This window comes from Oncorhynchus masou, chromosome 25, assembly GCF_036934945.1.
Source record: "Oncorhynchus masou masou isolate Uvic2021 chromosome 25, UVic_Omas_1.1, whole genome shotgun sequence".
Taxonomy (NCBI): Eukaryota; Metazoa; Chordata; class Actinopteri; order Salmoniformes; family Salmonidae; genus Oncorhynchus; species Oncorhynchus masou.
Window position 1 is genome coordinate 4345047 of NC_088236.1, and position 27877 is coordinate 4372923.

The 27877-nt window shown below is 43.2% G+C and overlaps 1 protein-coding gene across 2 annotated transcripts in view; it reads left to right on the forward strand.

Annotated features, from left to right (window-relative positions):
* Positions 1-27877, forward strand: part of LOC135513699 (protein mono-ADP-ribosyltransferase PARP8-like) — a 104329-nt gene that overhangs the window by 56961 nt on the left and 19491 nt on the right. For both annotated transcript variants that reach the window (XM_064936571.1, XM_064936572.1), the window contains 5 exons: positions 18351-18443; positions 18765-18890; positions 22649-22714; positions 24522-24589; positions 27245-27293. In XM_064936571.1, the coding sequence (XP_064792643.1) occupies positions 18351-18443; positions 18765-18890; positions 22649-22714; positions 24522-24589; positions 27245-27293 (402 nt within the window). The remainder of the gene's footprint in view (positions 1-18350; positions 18444-18764; positions 18891-22648; positions 22715-24521; positions 24590-27244; positions 27294-27877) is intronic.

Genomic DNA, 27877 nt, shown 5'->3' on the forward strand with positions numbered 1-27877 from the left:
TAATGATACAACTATAGATCACTGTCCTGAGTCATAATGATACAACTATAGACCACTGTCCTGAGTCCTCCTAATGATACAACTATAGGTCACTGTCCTGAGTCCTAATGATACAACTATAGATCACTGTCCTGAGTCCTAATGATACGACTATAGATCACTGTCCTGAGTCCTCCTAGTGATACAACTATAGGTCACTGTCCTGAGTCCTAATGATACAACTATAGATCACTGTCCTGAGTCATAATGATACAACTATAGATCACTGTCCTGAGTCCTAATGATACAACTATAGATCACTGTCCTGAGTCCTAGTGATACAACTATAGGTCACTGTCCTGAGTCCTAATGATACAACTATAGGTCACTGTCCTGAGTCCTAATGATAAAACTATAGGTCACTGTCCTGAGTCATAATGATACAACTATAGATCACTGTCCTGAGTCCTCCTAGTGATACAACTATAGATCACTGTCCTGAGTCCTAGTGATACAACTATAGATCACTGTCCTGAGTCCTAATGATACAACTATAGGTCACTGTCCTGAGTCCTAATGATACAACTATAGATCACTGTCCTGAGTCCTCCTAGTGATACAACTATAGGTCACTGTCCTGAGTCATAATGATACAACTATAGATCACTGTCCCGAGTCCTCCTAGTGATACAACTATAGATCACTGTCCTGAGTCCTAATGATACAACTATAGATCACTGTCCTGAGTCCTAATGATACAACTATAGGTCACTGTCCTGAGTCCTAATGATACAACTATAGATCACTGTCCTGAGTCCTCCTAGTGATACAACTATAGGTCACTGTCCTGAGTCCTAATGATACAACTATAGGTCACTGTCCTGAGTCCTCCTAGTGATACAACTATAGATCACTGTCCTGAGTCCTAATGATACAACTATAGATCACTGTCCTGAGTCCTAATGATACAACTATAGATCACTGTCCTGAGTCCTAATGATACAACTATAGGTCACTGTCCTGAGTCCTCCTAGTGATACAACTATAGATCACTGTCCTGAGTCCTAATGATACAACTATAGGTCACTGTCCTGAGTCCTAATGATACAACTATAGATCACTGTCCTGAGTCCTCCTAATGATACAACTATAGGTCACTGTCCTGAGTCCTAATGATACAACTATAGATCACTGTCCTGAGTCATAATGATACAACTATAGATCACTGTCCTGAGTCATAATGATACAACTATAGATCACTGTCCTGAGTCCTCCTAGTGATATAACTATAGATCACTGTCCTGAGTCCTAATGATACAACTATAGATCACTGTCCTGAGTCCTAATGATACAACTATAGGTCACTGTCCTGAGTCCTAGTGATACAACTATAGATCACTGTCCTGAGTCCTAATGATACAACTATAGATCACTGTCCTGAGTCCTAATGATACAACTATAGATCACTGTCCTGAGTCCTAATGATACAACTATAGATCACTGTCCTGAGTCCTCCTAATGATACAACTATAGATCACTGTCCTGAGTCCTAATGATACAACTATAGATCACTGTCCTGAGTCCTAATGATACAACTATAGGTCACTGTCCTGAGTCCTCCTAATGATACAACTATAGATCACTGTCCTGAGTCCTCCTAATGATACAACTATAGGTCACTGTCCTGAGTCCTAATGATACAACTATAGGTCACTGTCCTGAGTCATAATGATACAACTATAGGTCACTGTCCTGAGTCATAATGATACAACTATAGATCACTGACCTGAGTCCTCCTAGTGATACAACTATAGATCACTGTCCTGAGTCCTCCTAGTGATACAACTATAGGTCACTGTCCTGAGTCCTAATGATACAACTATAGGTCACTGTCCTGAGTCCTAATGATACAACTATAGATCACTGTCCTGAGTCCTAATGATACAACTATAGGTCACTGTCCTGAGTCCTAATGATACAACTATAGATCACTGTCCTGAGTCCTAATGATACAACTATAGATCACTGTCCTGAGTCCTCCTAGTGATACAACTATAGGTCACTGTCCTGAGTCATAATGATACAACTATAGATCACTGTCCTGAGTCCTCCTAGTGATACAACTATAGATCACTGTCCTGAGTCCTAATGATACAACTATAGGTCACTGTCCTGAGTCATAATGATACAACTATAGGTCACTGTCCTGAGTCCTAGTGATACAACTATAGGTCACTGTCCTGAGTCCTAATGATACAACTATAGATCACTGTCCTGAGTCCTCCTAGTGATACAACTATAGGTCACTGTCCTGAGTCATAATGATACAACTATAGATCACTGTCCTGAGTCATAATGATACAACTATAGATCACTGTCCTGAGTCCTCCTAATGATACAACTATAGGTCACTGTCCTGAGTCCTAATGATACAACTATAGATCACTGTCCTGAGTCCTAATGATACGACTATAGATCACTGTCCTGAGTCCTCCTAGTGATACAACTATAGATCACTGTCCTGAGTCCTAGTGATACAACTATAGATCACTGTCCTGAGTCCTAATGATACAACTATAGGTCACTGTCCTGAGTCCTAATGATACAACTATAGATCACTGTCCTGAGTCCTCCTAGTGATACAACTATAGGTCACTGTCCTGAGTCATAATGATACAACTATAGATCACTGTCCTGAGTCCTCCTAGTGATACAACTATAGATCACTGTCCTGAGTCCTAATGATACAACTATAGATCACTGTCCTGAGTCCTAATGATACAACTATAGGTCACTGTCCTGAGTCCTAATGATACAACTATAGATCACTGTCCTGAGTCCTCCTAGTGATACAACTATAGGTCACTGTCCTGAGTCCTAATGATACAACTATAGGTCACTGTCCTGAGTCCTCCTAGTGATACAACTATAGATCACTGTCCTGAGTCCTAATGATACAACTATAGGTCACTGTCCTGAGTCCTCCTAGTGATACAACTATAGATCACTGTCCTGAGTCCTAATGATACAACTATAGGTCACTGTCCTGAGTCCTAATGATACAACTATAGATCACTGTCCTGAGTCCTCCTAGTGATACAACTATAGATCACTGTCCTGAGTCCTCCTAGTGATACAACTATAGATCACTGTCCTGAGTCCTAATGATACAACTATAGATCACTGTCCTGAGTCCTAATGATACAACTATAGGTCACTGTCCTGAGTCCTAATGATACAACTATAGGTCACTGTCCTGAGTCCTAGTGATACAACTATAGATCACTGTCCTGAGTCCTAATGATACAACTATAGGTCACTGTCCTGAGTCCTAATGATACAACTATAGATCACTGTCCTGAGTCCTAATGATACAACTATAGGTCACTGTCCTGAGTCCTAATGATACAACTATAGATCACTGTCCTGAGTCCTAATGATACAACTATAGATCACTGTCCTGAGTCATAATGATACAACTACTGTCCTGAGTCCTAATGATCACTGTCCTGAGTCCTAATGATACAACTATAGGTCACTGTCCTGAGTCCTAATGATACAACTATAGGTCACTGTCCTGAGTCCTAATGATAGAACTATAGATCACTGTCCTGAGTCCTAGTGATACAACTATAGATCACTGGTCTGAGTCCTCCTAGTGATACAACTATAGGTCACTGTCCTGAGTCATAATGATACAACTATAGGTCACTGTCCTGAGTCCTAATGATAGAACTATAGATCACTGTCCTGAGTCCTAGTGATACAACTATAGATCACTGTCCTGAGTCCTAATGATACGACTATAGGTCACTGTCCTGAGTCCTAATGATACAACTATAGATCACTGTCCTGAGTCCTCCTAGTGATACAACTATAGGTCACTGTCCTGAGTCATAATGATACAACTATAGATCACTATCCTGAGTCCTCCTAGTGATACAACTATAGATCACTGTCCTGAGTCCTAATGATACAACTATAGGTTACTGTCCTGAGTCCTAATGATACAACTATAGATCACTGTCCTGAGTCATAATGATACAACTATAGGTCACTGTCCTGAGTCCTAGTGATACAACTATAGGTCACTGTCCTGAGTCCTAATGATACAACTATAGGTCACTGTCCTGAGTCCTAATGATAAAACTATAGGTCACTGTCCTGAGTCCTAATGATACAACTATAGATCACTATCCTGAGTCCTAATGATACAACTATAGGTCACTGTCCTGAGTCCTAATGATACAACTATAGATCACTGTCCTGAGTCCTCCTAGTGATACAACTATAGGTCACTGTCCTGAGTCATAATGATACATACTATAGATCACTGTCCTGAGTCCTCCTATTGATACAACTATAGATCACTGTCCTGAGTCCTAATGATACAACTATAGATCACTGTCCTGAGTCCTAATGATACAACTATAGGTCACTGTCCTGAGTCCTAATGATACAACTATAGATCACTGTCCTGAGTCCTCCTAGTGATACAACTATAGGTCACTGTCCTGAGTCCTAATGATACAACTATAGGTCACTGTCCTGAGTCCTCCTAGTGATACAACTATAGATCACTGTCCTGAGTCCTAATGATACAACTATTGATCACTGTCCTGAGTCCTAATGATACAACTATAGATCACTGTCCTGAGTCCTAATGATACAACTATAGGTCACTGTCCTGAGTCCTCCTAGTGATACAACTATAGATCACTGTCCTGAGTCCTAATGATACAACTATAGGTCACTGTCCTGAGTCCTAATGATACAACTATAGATCACTGTCCTGAGTCCTAATGATACAACTATAGATCACTGTCCTGAGTCCTCCTAGTGATACAACTATAGGTCACTGTCCTGAGTCATAATGATACAACTATAGATCACTGTCCTGAGTCCTCCTAGTGATACAACTATAGGTCACTGTCCTGAGTCCTAATGATACAACTATAGATCACTGTCCTGAGTCCTCCTAGTGATACAACTATAGGTCACTGTCCTGAGTCCTAATGATACAACTATAGATCACTGTCCTGAGTCATAATGATACAACTATAGATCACTGTCCTGAGTCATAATGATACAACTATAGATCACTGTCCTGAGTCCTAATGATACAACTATAGATCACTGTCCTGAGTCCTAATGATACAACTATAGATCACTGTCCTGAGTCCTCCTAATGATACATCTATAGATCACTGTCCTGAGTCCTAATGATACAACTATAGGTCACTGTCCTGAGTCCTAGTGATACAACTATAGATCACTGTCCTGAGTCCTCCTAGTGATACAACTATAGGTCACTGTCCTGAGTCCTAATGATACAACTATAGGTCACTGTCCTGAGTCCTAATGATACAACTATAGGTCACTGTCCTGAGTCCTAATGATACAACTATAGATCACTGTCCTGAGTCCTAATGATACAACTATAGGTCACTGTCCTGAGTCCTAATGATAGAACTATAGATCACTGTCCTGAGTCCTAGTGATACAACTATAGATCACTGTCCTGAGTCCTCCTAGTGATACAACTATAGGTCACTGTCCTGAGTCCTAATGATACAACTATAGGTCACTGTCCTGAGTCCTAATGATACAACTATAGATCACTGTCCTGAGTCCTAATGATACAACTATTGGTCACTGTCCTGAGTCCTAATGATACAACTATAGGTCACTGTCCTGAGTCCTAATGATACAACTATAGGTCACTGTCCTGAGTCCTAATGATAGAACTATAGATCACTGTCCTGAGTCCTAGTGATACAACTATAGATCACTGTCCTGAGTCCTCCTAGTGATACAACTATAGGTCACTGTCCTGAGTCATAATGATACAACTATAGGTCACTGTCCTGAGTCCTAATGATAGAACTATAGATCACTGTCCTGAGTCCTAGTGATACAACTATAGATCACTGTCCTGAGTCCTAATGATACGACTATAGGTCACTGTCCTGAGTCCTAATGATACAACTATAGATCACTGTCCTGAGTCCTAATGATACAACTATAGGTCACTGTCCTGAGTCCTCCTAGTGATACAACTATAGATCACTGTCCTGAGTCCTAATGATACAACTATAGGTCACTGTCCTGAGTCCTAATGATACAACTATAGATCACTGTCCTGAGTCCTAATGATACAACTATAGGTCACTGTCCTGAGTCCTAGTGATACAACTATAGGTCACTGTCCTGAGTCCTAATGATACAACTATAGGTCACTGTCCTGAGTCCTAATGATACAACTATAGATCACTGTCCTGAGTCCTAATGATACAACTATAGATCACTGTCCTGAGTCCTAATGATACAACTATAGATCACTGTCCTGAGTCCTCCTAATGATACAACTATAGGTCACTGTCCTGAGTCCTAATGATACAACTATAGGTCACTGTCCTGAGTCCTAATGATACAACTATAGATCACTGTCCTGAGTCCTCCTAGTGATACAACTATAGGTCACTGTCCTGAGTCCTAATGATACAACTATAGATCACTGTCCTGAGTCCTCCTAGTGATACAACTATAGGTCACTGTCCTGAGTCCTAATGATACAACTATAGATCACTGTCCTGAGTCCTCCTAGTGATACAACTATAGGTCACTGTCCTGAGTCCTAATGATACAACTATAGATCACTGTCCTGAGTCATAATGATACAACTATAGATCACTGTCCTGAGTCATAATGATACAACTATAGATCACTGTCCTGAGTCCTAATGATACAACTATAGATCACTGTCCTGAGTCCTAATGATACAACTATAGATCACTGTCCTGAGTCCTAATGATACAACTATAGATCACTGTCCTGAGTCCTAATGATACATCTATAGGTCACTGTCCTGAGTCCTCCTAATTATACAACTATAGATCACTGTCCTGAGTCCTCCTAATGATACAACTATAGATCACTGTCCTGAGTCCTAATGATACAACTATAGATCACTGTCCTGAGTCCTCCTAGTGATACAACTATAGGTCACTGTCCTGAGTCCTAATGATACAACTATAGATCACTGTCCTGAGTCCTAATGATACAACTATAGGTCACTGTCCTGAGTCCTAGTGATACAACTATAGATCACTGTCCTGAGTCTTCCTAGTGATACAACTATAGGTCACTGTCCTGAGTCCTAATGATACAACTATAGGTCACTGTCCTGAGTCCTAATGATACAACTATAGGTCACTGTCCTGAGTCCTAATGATACAACTATAGATCACTGTCCTGAGTCCTCCTAGTGATACAACTATAGGTCACTGTCCTGAGTCCTAATGATACAACTATAGATCACTGTCCTGAGTCCTAATGATACAACTATAGATCACTGTCCTGAGTCCTAATGATACAACTATTGGTCACTGTCCTGAGTTCTCCTAGTGATACAACTATAGATCACTGTCCTGAGTCCTCCTAGTGATACAACTATAGATCACTGTCCTGAGTCCTACAACTATAGATCATGATACAACTATAGATCACTGTCCTGAGTCCTAATGATACAACTATAGATCACTGTCCTGAGTCATAATGATACAACTATAGGTCACTGTCCTGAGTCCTCCTAGTGATACAACTATAGATCACTGTCCTGAGTCCTAATGATACAACTATAGATCACTGTCCTGAGTCCTAGTGATACAACTATAGATCACTGTCCTGAGTCTTAATGATACAACTATAGGTCACTGTCCTGAGTCCTCCTAGTGATACAACTATAGATCACTGTCCTGAGTCCTAATGATACAACTATAGGTCACTGTCCTGAGTCCTAATGATACATCTATAGATCACTGTCCTGAGTCCTAATGATACAACTATAGGTCACTGTCCTAAGTCCTAGTGATACAACTATGGATCACTGTCCTGAGTGATACAACTATAGACTGTCCTGAGTCTAATGTCAACTATAGAGTCCTAATAATGATACAACTATAGATCACTGTCCTGAGTCCTAATGATACATCTATAGGTCACTGTCCTGAGTCCTCCTAATTATACAACTATAGATCACTGTCCTGAGTCCTCCTAATGATACAACTATAGATCACTGTCCTGAGTCCTAATGATACAACTATAGATCACTGTCCTGAGTCCTCCTAGTGATACAACTATAGGTCACTGTCCTGAGTCCTAATGATACAACTATAGATCACTGTCCTGAGTCCTAATGATACAACTATAGGTCACTGTCCTGAGTCCTAGTCTTCCTAGTGATACAACTATAGGTCACTGTCCTGAGTCCTAATGATACAACTATAGGTCACTGTCCTGAGTCCTAATGATACAACTATAGGTCACTGTCCTGAGTCCTAATGATACAACTATAGATCACTGTCCTGAGTCCTCCTAGTGATACAACTATAGGTCACTGTCCTGAGTCCTAATGATACAACTATAGATCACTGTCCTGAGTCCTAATGATACAACTATAGATCACTGTCCTGAGTCCTAATGATACAACTATTGGTCACTGTCCTGAGTTCTCCTAGTGATACAACTATAGATCACTGTCCTGAGTCCTCCTAGTGATACAACTATAGATCACTGTCCTGAGTCCTAATGATACAACTATAGATCACTGTCCTGAGTCCTAATGATACAACTATAGGTCACTGTCCTGAGTCCTAATGATACAACTATAGATCACTGTCCTGAGTCCTCCTAGTGATACAACTATAGATCACTGTCCTGAGTCCTAATGATACAACTATAGATCACTGTCCTGAGTCCTAATGATACAACTATAGATCACTGTCCTGAGTCATAATGATACAACTATAGGTCACTGTCCTGAGTCCTAGTGATACAACTATAGGTCACTGTCCTGAGTCCTAATGATAAAACTATAGGTCACTGTCCTGAGTCATAATGATACAACTATAGATCACTGTCCTGAGTCCTAATGATACAACTATAGGTCACTGTCCTGAGTCCTCCTAATGATACAACTATAGATCACTGTCCTGAGTCCTCCTAATGATACAACTATAGGTCACTGTCCTGAGTCCTAATGATACAACTATAGGTCACTGTCCTGAGTCCTAATGATACAACTATAGATCACTGTCCTGAGTCCTAATGATACAACTATAGGTCACTGTCCTGAGTCCTAATGATACAACTATAGGTCACTGTCCTGAGTCCTCCTAGTGATACAACTATAGGTCACTGTCCTGAGTCCTAATGATACAACTATAGATCACTGTCCTGAGTCCTCCTAGTGATACAACTATAGGTCACTGTCCTGAGTCCTAATGATACAACTATAGATCACTGTCCTGAGTCATAATGATACAACTATAGATCACTGTCCTGAGTCATAATGATACAACTATAGATCACTGTCCTGAGTCTAATGATACAACTATAGATCACTGTCCTGAGTCCTAATGATACAACTATAGATCACTGTCCTGAGTCCTAATGATACAACTATAGATCACTGTCCTGAGTCCTAATGATACATCTATAGGTCACTGTCCTGAGTCCTCCTAATTATACAACTATAGATCACTGTCCTGAGTCCTCCTAATGATACAACTATAGATCACTGTCCTGAGTCCTAATGATACAACTATAGATCACTGTCCTGAGTCCTCCTAGTGATACAACTATAGGTCACTGTCCTGAGTCCTAATGATACAACTATAGATCACTGTCCTGAGTCCTAATGATACAACTATAGGTCACTGTCCTGAGTCCTAGTGATACAACTATAGATCACTGTCCTGAGTCTTCCTAGTGATACAACTATAGGTCACTGTCCTGAGTCCTAATGATACAACTATAGGTCACTGTCCTGAGTCCTAATGATACAACTATAGGTCACTGTCCTGAGTCCTAATGATACAACTATAGATCACTGTCCTGAGTCCTCCTAGTGATACAACTATAGGTCACTGTCCTGAGTCCTAATGATACAACTATAGATCACTGTCCTGAGTCCTAATGATACAACTATAGATCACTGTCCTGAGTCCTAATGATACAACTATTGGTCACTGTCCTGAGTTCTCCTAGTGATACAACTATAGATCACTGTCCTGAGTCCTCCTAGTGATACAACTATAGATCACTGTCCTGAGTCATAATGATACAACTATAGGTCACTGTCCTGAGTCCTCCTAGTGATACAACTATAGATCACTGTCCTGAGTCCTAATGATACAACTATAGATCACTGTCCTGAGTCCTCCTAGTGATACAACTATAGATCACTGTCCTGAGTCCTAATGATACAACTATTGATCACTGTCCTGAGTCCTAATGATACAACTATAGATCACTGTCCTGAGTCCTAATGATACAACTATAGGTCACTGTCCTGAGTCCTCCTAGTGATACAACTATAGATCACTGTCCTGAGTCCTAATGATACAACTATAGGTCACTGTCCTGAGTCCTAATGATACAACTATAGATCACTGTCCTGAGTCCTAATGATACAACTATAGATCACTGTCCTGAGTCATAATGATACAACTATAGATCACTGTCCTGAGTCCTAATGATACAACTATAGATCACTGTCCTGAGTCCTAATGATACAACTATAGATCACTGTCCTGAGTCCTAATGATACAACTATAGATCACTGTCCTGAGTCCTAATGATACATCTATAGGTCACTGTCCTGAGTCCTCCTAATTATACAACTATAGATCACTGTCCTGAGTCCTCCTAATGATACAACTATAGATCACTGTCCTGAGTCCTAATGATACAACTATAGATCACTGTCCTGAGTCCTCCTAGTGATACAACTATAGGTCACTGTCCTGAGTCCTAATGATACAACTATAGATCACTGTCCTGAGTCCTAATGATACAACTATAGGTCACTGTCCTGAGTCCTAATGATACAACTATAGATCACTGTCCTGAGTCCTCCTAGTGATACAACTATAGGTCACTGTCCTGAGTCCTAATGATACAACTATAGGTCACTGTCCTGAGTCCTAATGATACAACTATAGGTCACTGTCCTGAGTCCTAATGATACAACTATAGATCACTGTCCTGAGTCCTCCTAGTGATACAACTATAGATCACTGTCCTGAGTCCTAATGATACAACTATAGATCACTGTCCTGAGTCCTAATGATACAACTATAGATCACTGTCCTGAGTCCTAATGATACAACTATAGATCACTGTCCTGAGTCCTCCTAGTGATACAACTATAGATCACTGTCCTGAGTCCTAATGATACAACTATAGATCACTGTCCTGAGTCCTAATGATACAACTATAGATCACTGTCCTGAGTCCTAATGATACAACTATAGTCACTGTCCTGAGTCCTAATGATACAACTATAGATCACTGTCCTGAGTCCTCCTAGTGATACAACTATAGATCACTGTCCTGAGTCCTAATGATACAACTATAGAGTCCTGAGTCCTAATGATACAACTATAGATCACTGTCCTGAGTCCTAATGATACAACTATAGGTCACTGTCCTGAGTCCTCCTAGTGATACAACTATAGATCACTGTCCTGAGTCCTAATGATACAACTATAGGTCACTGTCCTGAGTCCTAATGATACAACTATAGATCACTGTCCTGAGTCCTAATGATACAACTATAGATCACTGTCCTGAGTCCTCCTAGTGATACAACTATAGGTCACTGTCCTGAGTCATAATGATACAACTATAGATCACTGTCCTGAGTCCTCCTAGTACAACTATAGGTCACTGTCCTGAGTCCTAATGATACAACTATAGATCACTGTCCTGAGTCCTCCTAGTGATACAACTATAGGTCACTGTCCTGAGTCCTAATGATACAACTATAGATCACTGTCCTGAGTCCTAATGATACAACTATAGATCACTGTCCTGAGTCATAATGATACAACTATAGATCACTGTCCTGAGTCCTAATGATACAACTATAGATCACTGTCCTGAGTCCTAATGATACAACTATAGATCACTGTCCTGAGTCCTCCTAATGATACATCTATAGATCACTGTCCTGAGTCCTAATGATACAACTATAGGTCACTGTCCTGAGTCCTAGTGATACAACTATAGATCACTGTCCTGAGTCCTCCTAGTGATACAACTATAGGTCACTGTCCTGAGTCCTAATGATACAACTATAGGTCACTGTCCTGAGTCCTAATGATACAACTATAGGTCACTGTCCTGAGTCCTAATGATACAACTATAGATCACTGTCCTGAGTCCTAATGATACAACTATAGGTCACTGTCCTGAGTCCTAATGATACAACTATAGATCACTGTCCTGAGTCCTAATGATACAACTATAGATCACTGTCCTGAGTCCTCCTAGTGATACAACTATAGGTCACTGTCCTGAGTCCTAATGATACAACTATAGGTCACTGTCCTGAGTCCTAATGATACAACTATAGATCACTGTCCTGAGTCCTAATGATACAACTATAGGTCACTGTCCTGAGTCCTAATGATACAACTATAGGTCACTGTCCTGAGTCCTAATGATACAACTATAGGTCACTGTCCTGAGTCCTAATGATACAACTATAGATCACTGTCCTGAGTCCTAGTGATACAACTATAGATCACTGTCCTGAGTCCTCCTAGTGATACAACTATAGATCACTGTCCTGAGTCATAATGATACAACTATAGGTCACTGTCCTGAGTCCTAATGATACAACTATAGATCACTGTCCTGAGTCCTAATGATACAACTATAGATCACTGTCCTGAGTCCTAATGATACAACTATAGGTCACTGTCCTGAGTCCTAATGATACAACTATAGATCACTGTCCTGAGTCCTAATGATACAACTATAGATCACTGTCCTGAGTCCTCCTAGTGATACAACTATAGATCACTGTCCTGAGTCCTAATGATACAACTATAGGTCACTGTCCTGAGTCCTAATGATACAACTATAGATCACTGTCCTGAGTCATAATGATACAACTATAGGTCACTGTCCTGAGTCCTCCTAGTGATACAACTATAGATCACTGTCCTGAGTCCTAGTGATACAACTATAGGTCACTGTCCTGAGTCCTAATGATAAAACTATAGGTCACTGTCCTGAGTCCAACTATAGGTCACTGTCCTGAGTCCTCCTAATGATACAACTATAGATCACTGTCCTGAGTCCTCCTAATGATACAACTATAGATCACTGTCCTGAGTCCTAATGATACAACTATAGATCACTGTCCTGAGTCCTAATGATACAACTATAGGTCACTGTCCTGAGTCCTAATGATACAACTATAGATCACTGTCCTGAGTCCTCCTAGTGATACAACTATAGATCACTGTCCTGAGTCCTAATGATACAACTAGTCCTGAGTCCTCCTAGATACAACTATAGGTCACTGTCCTGAGTCCTAATGATACAACTATAGATCACTGTCCTGAGTCCTCCTAGTGATACAACTATAGATCACTGTCCTGAGTCCTAATGATACAACTATAGATCACTGTCCTGAGTCATAATGATACAACTATAGATCACTGTCCTGAGTCCTAATGATACAACTATAGATCACTGTCCTGAGTCCTAATGATACAACTATAGATCACTGTCCTGAGTCCTAATGATACAACTATAGATCACTGTCCTGAGTCCTAATGATACAACTATAGATCACTGTCCTGAGTCCTAATGATACAACTATAGGTCACTGTCCTGAGTCCTCCTAATGATACAACTATAGATCACTGTCAGTCCTCCTAATGATACAACTATAGATCACTGTCCTGAGTCCTAAGTGATACAACTATAGATCACTGTCCTGAGTCCTAATGATACAACTATAGGTCACTGTCCTGAGTCCTAATGATACAACTATAGATCACTGTCCTGAGTCCTAATGATACAACTATAGGTCACTGTCCTGAGTCCTAGTGATACAACTATAGATCACTGTCCTGAGTCCTCCTAGTGATACAACTATAGGTCACTGTCCTGAGTCCTAATGATACAACTATAGGTCACTGTCCTGAGTCCTAATGATACAACTATAGGTCACTGTCCTGAGTCCTAATGATACAACTATAGATCACTGTCCTGAGTCCTCCTAATGATACAACTATAGGTCACTGTCCTGAGTCCTAATGATACAACTATAGATCACTGTCCTGAGTCCTAATGATACAACTATAGATCACTGTCCTGAGTCCTAATGATACAACTATAGGTCACTGTCCTGAGTCCTAATGATACAACTATAGATCACTGTCCTGAGTCCTCCTAGTGATACAACTATAGATCACTGTCCTGAGTCCTAATGATACAACTATAGATCACTGTCCTGAGTCCTAATGATACAACTATAGATCACTGTCCTGAATCCTAATGATACATCTATAGATCACTGTCCTGAGTCAACTCCTAGTGATACAACTATAGATCACTGTCCTGAGTCCTAATGATACAACTATAGATCACTGTCCTGAGTCCTCCTAATGATACAACTATAGATCACTGTCCTGAGTCCTAGTGATACAACTATAGGTCACTGTCCTGAGTCCTCCTAGTGATACAACTATAGATCACTGTCCTGAGTCCTAATGATACAACTATAGATCACTGTCCTGAGTCATAATGATACAACTATAGATCACTGTCCTGAGTCCTCCTAGTGATACAACTATAGATCACTGTCCTGAGTCCTCCTAGTGATACAACTATAGATCACTGTCCTGAGTCCTAATGATACCTATAGTGATAGATAGGTCACTGTCCTGAGTCCTAATGATACAACTATAGGTCACTGTCCTGAGTCAACTAGGTCACTGTCCTGAGTCCTAATGATACAACTATAGATCACTGTCCTGAGTCCTAATGATACAACTATAGGTCACTGTCCTGAGTCCTAATGATACAACTATAGGTCCTGAGTCTGTCAACTATAGACTGTCCTGAGTCCTAATGATACAACTATCACTGAGTAATGATACAACTATAGGTCACTGTCCTGAGTCCTAATGATACAACTATAGATCACTGTCCTGAGTCCTCCTAGTGATACAACTATAGGTCACTGTCCTGAGTCCTCAACTATAGATCACTGTCCTGAGTCACAACTATAGATCACTGTCCTGAGTCCTAATGATACAACTATAGATCACTGTCCTAATGATACAACTATAGATCACTGTCCTGAGTCAACTAATGATACAACTATAGATCACTGTCCTGAGTCCTAATGATACAACTATAGATCACTGTCCTGAGTCCAATGATACAACTATAGGTCACTGTCCTGAGTCCTAATGATCCTATAGATCACTATAGTCCTGTCCTGAGTCCTAGTGATACAACTATAGATCACTGTCCTGAGTCCTCCTAGTGATACAACTATAGGTCACTGTCCTGAGTCCTAATGATACAACTATAGATCACTGTCCTGAGTCCTAATGATACAACTATAGATCACTGTCCTGAGTCCTAATGATACAACTATAGATCACTGTCCTGAGTCCTAATGATACAACTATAGGTCACTGTCCTGAGTCCTAATGATACAACTATAGATCACTGTCCTGAGTCCTAGTGATACAACTATAGATCACTGTCCTGAGTCCTCCTAGTGATACAACTATAGATCACTGTCCTGAGTCCTAATGATACAACTATAGATCACTGTCCTGAGTCCTGAGTCCTAATGATACAACTATAGATCACTGTCCTGAGTCCTAGTACAACTATAGATCACTGTCCTGAGTCCTAATGATACAACTATAGATCACTGTCCTGAGTCCTAATGATACAACTATAGATCACTGTCCTGAGTCCTCTATGATACAACTATAGGTCACTGTCCTGAGTCCTAATGATACAACTATAGATCACTGTCCTGAGTCCTAATGATACAACTATAGAGTCCTGAGTCCAACTATAGGTCACTGTCCTGAGTCCTAATGATACAACTATAGATCACTGTCCTGAGTCAATGATACAACTATAGTCCTGAGTCCTATAGGTCAATGATACACACTATAGGTCACTGTCCTGAGTCCTAATGATACAACTATAGATCACTGTCCTGACTGTGATACAACTATAGATCACTGTCCTAGTCCTCCTAGTGATACAACTATAGATCACTGTCCTGAGTCTATAGATCATCACTGTCCTGAGTCCTCACTGTCCTGAGTGATACAACTATAGGTCACTGTCCTGATCCTAGATACAACTATAGATCACTGTCACTGTACAACTATAGATCACTGTCCTGAGTCCTAATGATACAACTATAGAGTCACTGTCCTGAGTCCTAATGATACAACTATAGATCACTGTCCTGAGTCCTAATGATACAACTATAGATCACTGTCCTGAGTCCTAGTGATACAACTATAGATCACTGTCCTGAGTCCTAATGATACAACTATAGATCACTGTCCTGAGTCCTAATGATACAACTATAGATCACTGTCCTGAGTCCTCCTAGTGATACAACTATAGATCACTGTCCTGAGTCCTAATGATACAACTATAGGTCACTGTCCTGAGTCCTAACTATAGATCACTGTCCTGAGTCAACTATAGATCACTGTCCTGAGTCCTAATGATACAACTATAGGTCACTGTCCTGAGTCCTAGTGATACAACTATAGATCACTGTCCTGAGTCCTGATACAACTATAGTCACTGTCCTGAGTCCTAATGATACAACTATAGGTCACTGTCCTGAGTCCTAATGATACAACTATAGATCACTGTCCTGAGTCCTAATGATACAACTATAGGTCACTGTCCTGAGTCCTAGTGATACAACTATAGATCACTGTCCTGAGTCCTCAACTAGTGATCCTACAACTATAGGTCACTGTCCTGAGTCCTAGTGATACAACTATAGATCACTGTCCTGAGTCCTCCTAGTGATACAACTATAGGTCACTGTCCTGAGTCCTAATGATACAACTATAGATCACTGTCCTGAGTCCTAATGATACAACTATAGGTCACTGTCCTGAGTCCTAGTGATACAACTATAGATCACTGTCCTGAGTCCTCCTAGTGATACAACTATAGGTCACAGTCCTGAGTCCTAATGATACAACTATAGATCACTGTCCTGAGTCCTAGTGATACAACTATAGATCACTGTCCTGAGTCCTAATGATACAACTATAGGTCACTGTCCTGAGTCCTAATGATACAACTATAGGTCACTGTCCTGAGTCCTAATGATACAACTATAGATCACTATAGATCACTGTCCTGTCCTGAGTCCTAATGATACAACTATAGATCACTGTCCTGAGTCCTAATGATACAACTATAGACTGTCACTGTACAACTGACTGTCCTGAGTCCTAGTGATACAACTATAGGTCACTGTCCTGAGTCCTAATGATACAACTATAGATCAGTCCTAATGATACAACTATAGTCACTGTCCTGAGTCCTAATGATACAACTATAGATCACTGTCCTGAGTCCTAATGATACAACTATAGATCACTGTCCTGAGTCCTAATGATACAACTATAGATCACTGTCCTGAGTCCTAGTGATACAACTATAGATCACTGTCCTGAGTCCTAATGATACAACTATAGGTCACTGTCCTGAGTCTAATGATCCTGAGTCCTAATGATACAACTATAGACTGTCCTGAGTCTAATGATACAACTATAGATCACTGTCCTGAGTCCTAATGATACAACTGATACAACTATAGGTCACTAATGATCCTGATCACTGTCCTAGTCCTCCTAGTGATACAACTATAGATCACTGTCCTGATCCTAATGATACAACTATAGGTCACTGTCCTGAGTCCTAATGATACAACTATAGATCACTGTCCTGAGTCCTAATGATACAACTATAGGTCACTGTCCTGAGTCCTAATGATACAACTATAGATCACTGTCCTGAGTCCTCCTAGTGATACAACTATAGGTCACTGTCCTGAGTCCTAATGATACAACTATAGATCACTGTCCTGAGTCCTCCTAGTGATACAACTATAGGTCACTGTCCTGAGTCCTAATGATACAACTATAGATCACTGTCCTGAGTCCTCCTAGTGATACAACTATAGGTCACTGTCCTGAGTCCTAGTGATACAACTATAGGTCACTGTCCTGAGTCCTAATGATACAACTATAGGTCACTGTCCTGAGTCCTCCTAATGATTTGACTGTAGGCCAGGGCTTTGTATACCAGTAGTACTTGTGGTAGACTGACTGTGGCTGTTTCTCATTTAACCCAAAACAACCTACTTGCTAACAAGCAGCACACCCATTACTATCTATATATATATATATATGAGTTAGAGGGAGAAATATGCTATAACGCTAAACAAGAGATCTATCTAAATGACCCTGTGTGGTGTGTCCACCCCACAGCCCACCGTGTGTGAGCGGGAACTGTGTGTGTTTGCCTTTCAAACACTGGGGGTGATGAATGAGGCAGCCGACGAGATCGCCACAGGGGCTCAGGTATGTGCGCGCACACACGAGACACACACACACACACACGAGACACACACACACACACACGAGACACACACATGAGACACACACACACACACACACGAGACACACACACACACAACACAACACACACACGAGACACACACACACACGAGACACACACACACACACATGAGACACACACACACGAGACACACACACACACACACACACACACACGAGACACACACACACAACACGACACACACACATGAGACACACACACACACAACACACACACACACACACACACACACAGCTGACTAAGTGTCCGTCTCTGTTTCCTAGGTGGTGGACCTGTTGGTGTCCATGTGTAGGTCTGCTCTAGAGTCTCCCAGGAAAGTGGTCATCTTTGAGCCATATCCCTCCGTGGTGGATCCGTGTGACTCCCAGGCACTGGCCTTCAACCCCCGGGTATGGTTACTAACCCTGAACCTACTGACAGCCTTAGGCCTTCAACCCCCAGGTATGGTTACTAACCCTGAACCTACTGACAGCCTTAGGCCTTCAACCCCCAGGTATGGTTACTAACCCTGAACCTACTGACAGCCTTAGGCCTTCAACCCCCAGGTATGGTTACTAACCCTGAACCTACTGACAGCCTCAGGCCTTCAACCCCCAGGTATGGTTACTAACCCTGAACCTACTGACAGCCTTAGGCCTTCAACCCCCAGGTATGGTTACTAACCCTGAACCTACTGACAGCCTTAGGCCTTCAACCCCCAGGTATGGTTACTAACCCTGAACCTACTGACAGCCTTAGGCCTTCAACCCCCAGGTATGGTTACTAACCCTGAACCTACTGACAGCCTTAGGCCTTCAACCCCCAGGTATGGTTACTAACCCTGAACCTACTGACAGCCTTAGGCCTTCAACCCCCGGGTATGGTTACTAACCCTGAACCTACTGACAGCCTTAGGCCTTCAACCCCCAGGTATGGTTACTAACCCTGAACCTACTGACAGCCTTAGGCCTTCAACCCCCAGGTATGGTTACTAACCCTGAACCTACTGACAGCCTTAGGCCTTCAACCCCCAGGTATGGTTACTAACCCTGAACCTACTGACAGCCTTAGGCCTTCAACCCCCAGGTATGGTTACTAACCCTGAACCTACTGACAGCCTTAGGCCTTCAACCCCCAGGTATGGTTACTAACCCTGAACCTACTGACAGCCTTAGGCCTTCATCCCCCAGGTATGGTTACTAACCCTGAACCTACTGACAGCCTTAGGCCTTCAACCCCCAGGTATGGTTACTAACCCTGAACCTACTGACAGCCTTAGGCCTTCAACCCCCAGGTATGGTTACTAACCCTGAACCTACTGACAACCTTAGGCCTTCAACCCCCAGGTATGGTTACTAACCCTGTTCCTACTGACAGCCTTAGGCCTTCAACCCCCAGGTATGGTTACTAACCCTGAACCTACTGACAGCCTTAGGCCTTCAACCCCCAGGTATGGTTACTAACCCTGAACCTACTGACAACCTTAGGCCTTCAACCCCCAGGTATGGTTACTAACCCTGAACCTACTGACAGCCTTAGGCCTTCAACCCCCAGGTATGGTTACTAACCCTGAACCTACTGACAGCCTTAGGCCTTCAACCCCCAGGTATGGTTACTAACCCTGAACCTACTGACAGCATTAGGCCTTCAACCCCCAGGTATGGTTACTAACCCTGAACCTACCTACAGCCTTAGGCCTTCAACCCCCAGGTATGGTTACTAACCCTGAACCTACTGACAGCCTTAGGCCTTCAACCCCCAGGTATGGTTACTAACCCTGAACCTACTAACAGCCTTAGGCCTTCAACCCCCAGGTATGGTTACTAACCCTGAACCTACTGACAGCATTAGGCCTTCAACCCCCAGGTATGGTTACTAACCCTGAACCTACTGACAGCCTTAGGCCTTCAACCCCCAGGTATGGTTACTAACCCTGAACCTACTGACAGCCTTAGGCCTTCAACCCCCAGGTATGGTTACTAACCCTGAACCTACTGACAGCCTTAGGCCTTCAACCCCCAGGTATGGTTACTAACCCTGAACCTACTGACAGCCTTAGGCCTTCAACCCCCAGGTATGGTTACTAACCCTGAACCTACTGACAGCATTAGGCCTTCAACCCCCAGGTATGGTTACTAACCCTGAACCTACTGACAGTCTTAGGCCTTCAACCCCCAGGTATGGTTACTAACCCTGAACCTACTAACAGTCTTAGGCCTTCAACCCCCAGGTATGGTTACTAACCCTGAACCTACTGACAGCATTAGGCCTTCAACCCCCAGGTATGGTTACTAACCCTGAACCTACTGACAGCCTTAGGCCTTCAACCCCCAGGTATGGTTACTAACCCTGAACCTACTGACAGCATTAGGCCTTCAACCCCCAGGTATGGTTACTAACCCTGAACCTACTGACAGCATTAGGCCTTCAACCCCCAGGTATGGTTACTAACCCTGAACCTACTGACAGCCTTAGGCCTTCAACCCCCAGGTATGGTTACTAACCCTGAACCTACTGACAGCCTTAGGCCTTCAACCCCCAGGTATGGTTACTAACCCTGAACCTACTAACAGCATTAGGCCTTCAACCCCCAGGTATGGTTACTAACCCTGAACCTACTGACAGCCTTAGGCCTTCAACCCCCGGGTATGGTTACTAACCCTGAACCTACTGACAGCCTTAGGCCTTCAACCCCCAGGTATGGTTACTAACCCTGAACCTACTGACAGCCTTAGGCCTTCAACCCCCAGGTATGGTTACTAACCCTGAACCTACTGACAGCCTTAGGCCTTCAACCCCCAGGTATGGTTACTAACCCTGAACCTACTGACAGCCTTAGGCCTTCAACCCCCAGGTATGGTTACTAACCCTGAACCTACTGACAGCCTTAGGCCTTCAACCCCCAGGTATGGTTACTAACCCTGAACCTACTGACAGCATTAGGCCTTCAACCCCCAGGTATGGTTACTAACCCTGAACCTACTGACAGCCTTAGGCCTTAAACCCCCAGGTATGGTTACTAACCCTGAACCTACTGACAGCCTTAGGCCTTCAACCCCCAGGTATGGTTACTAACCCTGAACCTACTGACAGCCTTAGGCCTTCAACCCCCAGGTATGGTTACTAACCCTGAACCTACTAACTGCCTTAGGCCTTCAACCCCCAGGTATGGTTACTAACCCTGAACCTACTGACAGCCTTAGGCCTTTAACCCCCAGGTATGGTTACTAACCCTGAACCTACTGACAGCCTTAGGCCTTCAACCCCCAGGTATGGTTACTAACCCTGAACCTACTGACAGTCTTAGGCCTTCAACCCCCAGGTATGGTTACTAACCCTGAACCTACTAACAGCCTTAGGCCTTCAACCCACAGGTATGGTTACTAACCCTGAACCTACTGACAGCCTTAGGCCTTCAACCCCCAGGTATGGTTACTAACCCTGAACCTACTGACAGCATTAGGCCTTCAACCCCCAGGTATGGTTACTAACCCTGAACCTACTGACAGCCTTAGGCCTTCAACCCCCAGGTATGGTTACTAACCCTGAACCTACTGACAGCCTTAGGCCTTCAACCCCCAGGTATGGTTACTAACCCTGAACCTACTAACAGTCTTAGGCCTTCAACCCCCAGGTATGGTTACTAACCCTGAACCTACTAACAGCCTTAGGCCTTCAACCCCCAGGTATGGTTACTAACCCTGAACCTACTGACAGCCTTAGGCCTTCAACCCCCAGGTATGGTTACTAACCCTGAACCTACTGACAGCATTAGGCCTTCAACCCCCAGGTATGGTTACTAACCCTGAACCTACTGACAGCCTTAGGCCTTCAACCCCCAGGTATGGTTACTAACCCTGAACCTACTGACAGCATTAGGCCTTCAACCCCCAGGTATGGTTACTAACCCTGAACCTACTGACAGCCTTAGTTAGGCCTTCAACCCCCGGGTATAGCTTTTATCAGCAGTAATTTGATGAATTCCTGCAATAAATCCAACCCCCCCCAAAAAATATAAGATGTATAAGACTAATCCAGATGGAGACCATTTAGTTGAATATGCAGAGGACTTTAGTTGTTGTTGGTAGATCCTTGCTGAATTTCACTGTGTCCTTTTCTGAAGTGGTTCATGCTGCCTGTGATCCGTGATGCTTGTGGTTCATTTCAGAAAAAGGACTATGACCGAGTGATGAGAGCCCTTGACAGTCTCACCTCTATCAGAGAAATGTCCCAGGTAACTAACCCTAACCCTTGACTCTTACCTCTATCAGAGAAATGTCCCGGGTAACTAACCCTAACCCTTGACTCTTACCTCTATCAGAGAAATGTCCCGGGTAACTAACCCTAACCCTTGACTCTTACCTCTATCAGAGAAATGTCCCAGGTAACTAACCCTAACCCTTGACTCTTACCTCTATCAGAGAAATGTCCCGGGTAACTAACCCTAACCCTTGACTCTTACCTCTATCAGAGAAATGTCCCGGGTAACTAACCCTAACCCTTGACTCTTACCTCTATCAGAGAAATGTCCCGGGTAACTAACCCTAACCCTTGACTCTTTCCTCTATCAGAGAAATGTCCCGGGTAACTAACCCTAACCCTTGACTCTTACCTCTATCAGAGAAATGTCCCAGGTAACTAACCCTAACCCTTGACTCTTACCTCTATCAGAGAAATGTCCCGGGTAACTAACCCTGTCCTGACCCAACCCTTGACTCTTACCTCTATCAGAGAAATGTCCCGGGTAACTAACCCTAACCCTTGACTCTTACCTCTATCAGAGAAATGTCCCGGGTAACTAACCCTAACCCTTGACTCTTACCTCTATCAGAGAAATGTCCCGGGTAACTAACCCTAACCCTTGACTCTTTCCTCTATCAGAGAAATGTCCCGGGTAACTAACCCTAACCCTTGACTCTTACCTCTATCAGAGAAATGTCCCAGGTAACTAACCCTAACCCTTACCTCTATCAGAGAAATGTCCCGGGTAACTAACCCTAACCCTTTCCTCTATCAGAGAAATGTCCCGGGTAACTAACCCTAACCCTTGACTCTTACCTCTATCAGAGAAATGTCCCAGGTAACTAACCCTAACCCTTACCTCTATCAGAGAAATGTCCCGGGTAACTAACCCTAACCCTTGACTCTATCAGAGAAATGTCCCGGGTAACTAACCCTAACCCTTGACTCTTACCTCTATCAGAGAAATGTCCCGGGTAACTAACCCTAACCCTTGACTCTTACCTCTATCAGAGAAATGTCCCGGGTAACTAACCCTAACCCTTGACTCTTACCTCTATCAGAGAAATGTCCCGGGTAACTAACCCTAACCCTTGACTCTTACCTCTATCAGAGAAATGTCCCGGGTAACTAACCCTAACCCTTGACTCTTACCTCTATCAGAGAAATGTCCCGGGTAACTAACCCTAACCCTTGACTCTTACCTCTATCAGAGAAATGTCCCAGGTAACTAACCCTAACCCTTGACTCTTACCTCTATCAGAGAAATGTCCCGGGTAACTAACCCTAACCCTTGACTCTATCAGAGAAATGTCCCGGGTAACTAACCCTAACCCTTGACTCTTACCTCTATCAGAGAAATGTCCCGGGTAACTAACCCTAATCCTTGACTCTTATCAGAGAAATGTCCCGGGTAACTAACCCTAACCCTTACCTCTATCAGAGAAATGTCCCGGGTAACTAACCCTAACCCTTGACTCTTACCTCTATCAGAGAAATGTCCCGGGTAACTAACCCTAACCCTTGACTCTATCAGAGAAATGTCCCGGGTAACTAACCCTAACCCTTACCTCTATCAGAGAAATGTCCCGGGTAACTAACCCTAACCCTTGACTCTTACCTCTATCAGAGAAATGTCCCGGGTAACTAACCCTAACCCTTGACTCTTACCTCTTCATCATGTTTAGGACCTAATTCGTCATGTCTCTCATCCCCTCTTATGTCTCCCCTGTGTGTGTGTGTGTGCTGTCCCGTTGTACCCATTGAGCCAGTGGTGTTAAATGAAGGTTGTTTCTCTACAGGCACCTTACCTGGAGATTAAGAGGCAGATGGACAAGCATGATCCTTTAGCTCACCCCTTACTGACATGGTAAGAAACCCTTTACTGCGATGGTAAGAAACCCCTTACTGCGATGGTAAGAAACCCCTTACTGCCATGGTAAGAAACCCCCTTACTGCCATGGTAAGAAACCCCCTTACTGCCATGGTAAGAAACCCCCTTACTGCTATGGTAAGAAACCCCCTTACTGCCATGGTAAGAAACCCCCTTACTGCCATGGTAAGAAACCCCCTTACTGCCATGGTAAGAAACCCCCTTACTGACATGGTAAGAAACCCCTTTACTGCCATGGTAAGAAACCCCCTTACTGCCATGGTAAGAAACCCCCTTACTGCCATGGTAAGAAATCCCTTACTGCCATGGTAAGTAACCCCTTACTGCCATGGTAAGAAACCCCTTACTGCCATGGTAAGAGACCCCTTTACTGACATGGTAAGAAACCCCCTTACTGCCATGGTAAGAAACCCCCTTACTGCCATGGTAAGAAACCCCCTTACTGACATGGTAAGAAACCCCCTTACTGCCATGGTAAGAAACCCCCTTACTGCCATGGTAAGAAACCCCCTTACTGTCATGGTAAGAAACCCCCTTACTGCCATGGTAAGAGACCCCTTTACTGACATGGTAAGAAAACCCCTTACTGCCATGGTAAGAAACCCCTTACTGCCATGGTAAGAAACCCCCTTACTGCCATGGTAAGAGACCCCTTTACTGACATGGTAAGAAACCCCCTTACTGCCATGGACAGAGACCCCTTTACTGACATGGTAAGAAACCCCCTTACTGCCATGGACAGAGACCCCTTTACTGACATGGTAAGAAACCCCTTACTGCCATGGTAAGAGACCCCCTTACTGCCATGGTAAGAGACCCCTTACTGCCATGGTAAGAGACCCCTTACTGCCATGGTAAGAGACCCCTTACTGCCATGGTAAGTAACCCCTTACTGCCATGGTAAGAAACCCCTTACTGCCATGGTAAGAAACCCCCTTACTGCCATGGTAAGAGACCCCTTACTGCCATGGTAAGAAACCCCTTACTGCCATGGTAAGTAACCCCTTACTGCCATGGTAAGAAACCCCTTACTGCCATGGTAAGAGACCCCTTTACTGACATGGTAAGAAACCCCCTTACTGCCATGGTAAGAAACCCCCTTACTGCCATGGTAAGAAACCCCCTTACTGCCATGGTAAGAAACCCCCTTACTGCCATGGTAAGAGACCCCTTTACTGACATGGTAAGAAACCCCCTTACTGCCATGGTAAGAAACACCTTACTGCCATGGTAAGAAACCCTCTTACTGCCATGGTAAGAGACCCCTTTACTGACATGGTAAGAAACCCCCTTACTGCCATGGACAGAGACCCCTTTACTGACATGGTAAGAAACCCCTTACTGCCATGGTAAGAGACCCCTTTACTGCCATGGTAAGAGACCCCTTACTGCCATGGTAAGAGACCCCTTACTGCCATGGTAAGAGACCCCTTACTGCAATGGTAAGAAACCTCTTACTGCCATGGTAAGAAACCCCCTTACTGCCATGGTAAGAAACCCCCTTACTGCAATGGTAAGAAACCCCTTACTGCCATGGTAAGAAACCCACTTACTGCCATGGTAAGAAACCTCTTACTGCCATGGTAAGAAACCCCTTACTGCCATGGTAAGTAACCCCTTACTGCCATGGTAAGAAACCCCCTTACTGCCATGGTAAGAAACCCCCTTACTGCCATGGTAAGAGACCCCCTTACTGCCATGGTAAGAGACCCCTTACTGCCATGGTAAGAAACCCCTTACTGCCATGGTAAGAGACCCCCTTACTGCCATGGTAAGAGACCCCTTACTGCCATGGTAAGAAACCCCCTTACTGCCATGGTAAGAAACCCCTTACTGCCATGGTAAGAAACCCCCTTACTGCCATGGTAAGTAACCCCTTACTGCCATGGTAAGAAACTCCCTTACTGCCATGGTAAGAAACCCCCTTACTGCCATGGTAAGAGACCCCCTTACTGCCATGGTAAGAGACCCCCTTACTGCCATGGTAAGAGACCCCCTTACTGCCATGGTAAGAGACCCCTTACTGCCATGGTAAGAGACCCCTTACTGCCATGGTAAGAGACCCCTTACTGCAATAGTAAGAAACCCCCTTACTGCCATGGTAAGAAACCCCTTCACTGCCATGGTAAGTAACCCCTTACTGCCATGGTAAGAAACCCCTTCACTGCCATGGTAAGAGACCCCTTACTGCCATGGTAAGAGACCCCTTACTGCAATAGTAAGAAACCCCCTTACTGCCATGGTAAGAAACCCCCTTACTGCCATGGTAAGAAACCCCTTTACTTGATTTCCCCAATAAATCATTTTTTTTCCTGAAACAAGATTTTGTGCCACAAGTCCCGAAATCGAAAAAAGGTTTAAAAATTGTTTCATGTTATTTATTCATTTCAGAGGCAAAAGAAGCAAACCCAATGTTTCCGGCTGCAATTCAATCAGTAGTCAGAGACATTGACTGTCATATTGAATGTACTGTTCGACCAGGACATGAGACAGTGGATTTATACATTCAACAGAAGAGAAAGTGTGAATGACAGTTTAAGTATGTAACAACAGGTCAATCTAGCAGCTGCTGGAGGTATTGTATTGCAAACTGTTAATGTCTAATGGAACCCGTTTTGTTTTTCTCTCTAGGGTAATATGCAGTAACAGGTCACACATCGTCAAACTACCAGTAACCAGAGTGAGTTTTATACATCATTAGAGGAGATTACATTTTTAAAACAATAATAATAATGATTTTACCTTTTATTTAACTAGGCAAGTCAGTTAAGAAAAAATTCTTATTTTACAATGAAGGCCTACCGGGGAACAGTGGGTTAACTGCCTGTTCAGGGGCAGAACGACAGATTTGTACCTTGTCAGCTCGGGGATTCGAACTTGCAACCTTCCGGTTACTAGCCCAACGCTCTAACCACTAGGCTACCTGCTGGTTACTAGCCCAACGCTCTAACCACTAGGCTACCTGCTGGTTACTAGTCCAACACTCTAACCACTAGGCTACCTGCTGGTTACTAGCCCAACGCTCTAACCACTAGGCTACCTGCTGGTTACTAGCCCAACGCTCTAACCACTAGGCTACCTGCTGGTTACTAGCCCAACGCTCTAACCACTAGGCTACCTGCTGGTTACTAGCCCAACGCTCTAACCACTAGGCTACCTGCTGGTTACTAGCCCAACGCTCTAACCACTAGGCTACCTGCTGGTTACTAGCCCAACGCTCTAACCACTAGGCTACCTGCTGGTTACTAGCCCAACGCTCTAACC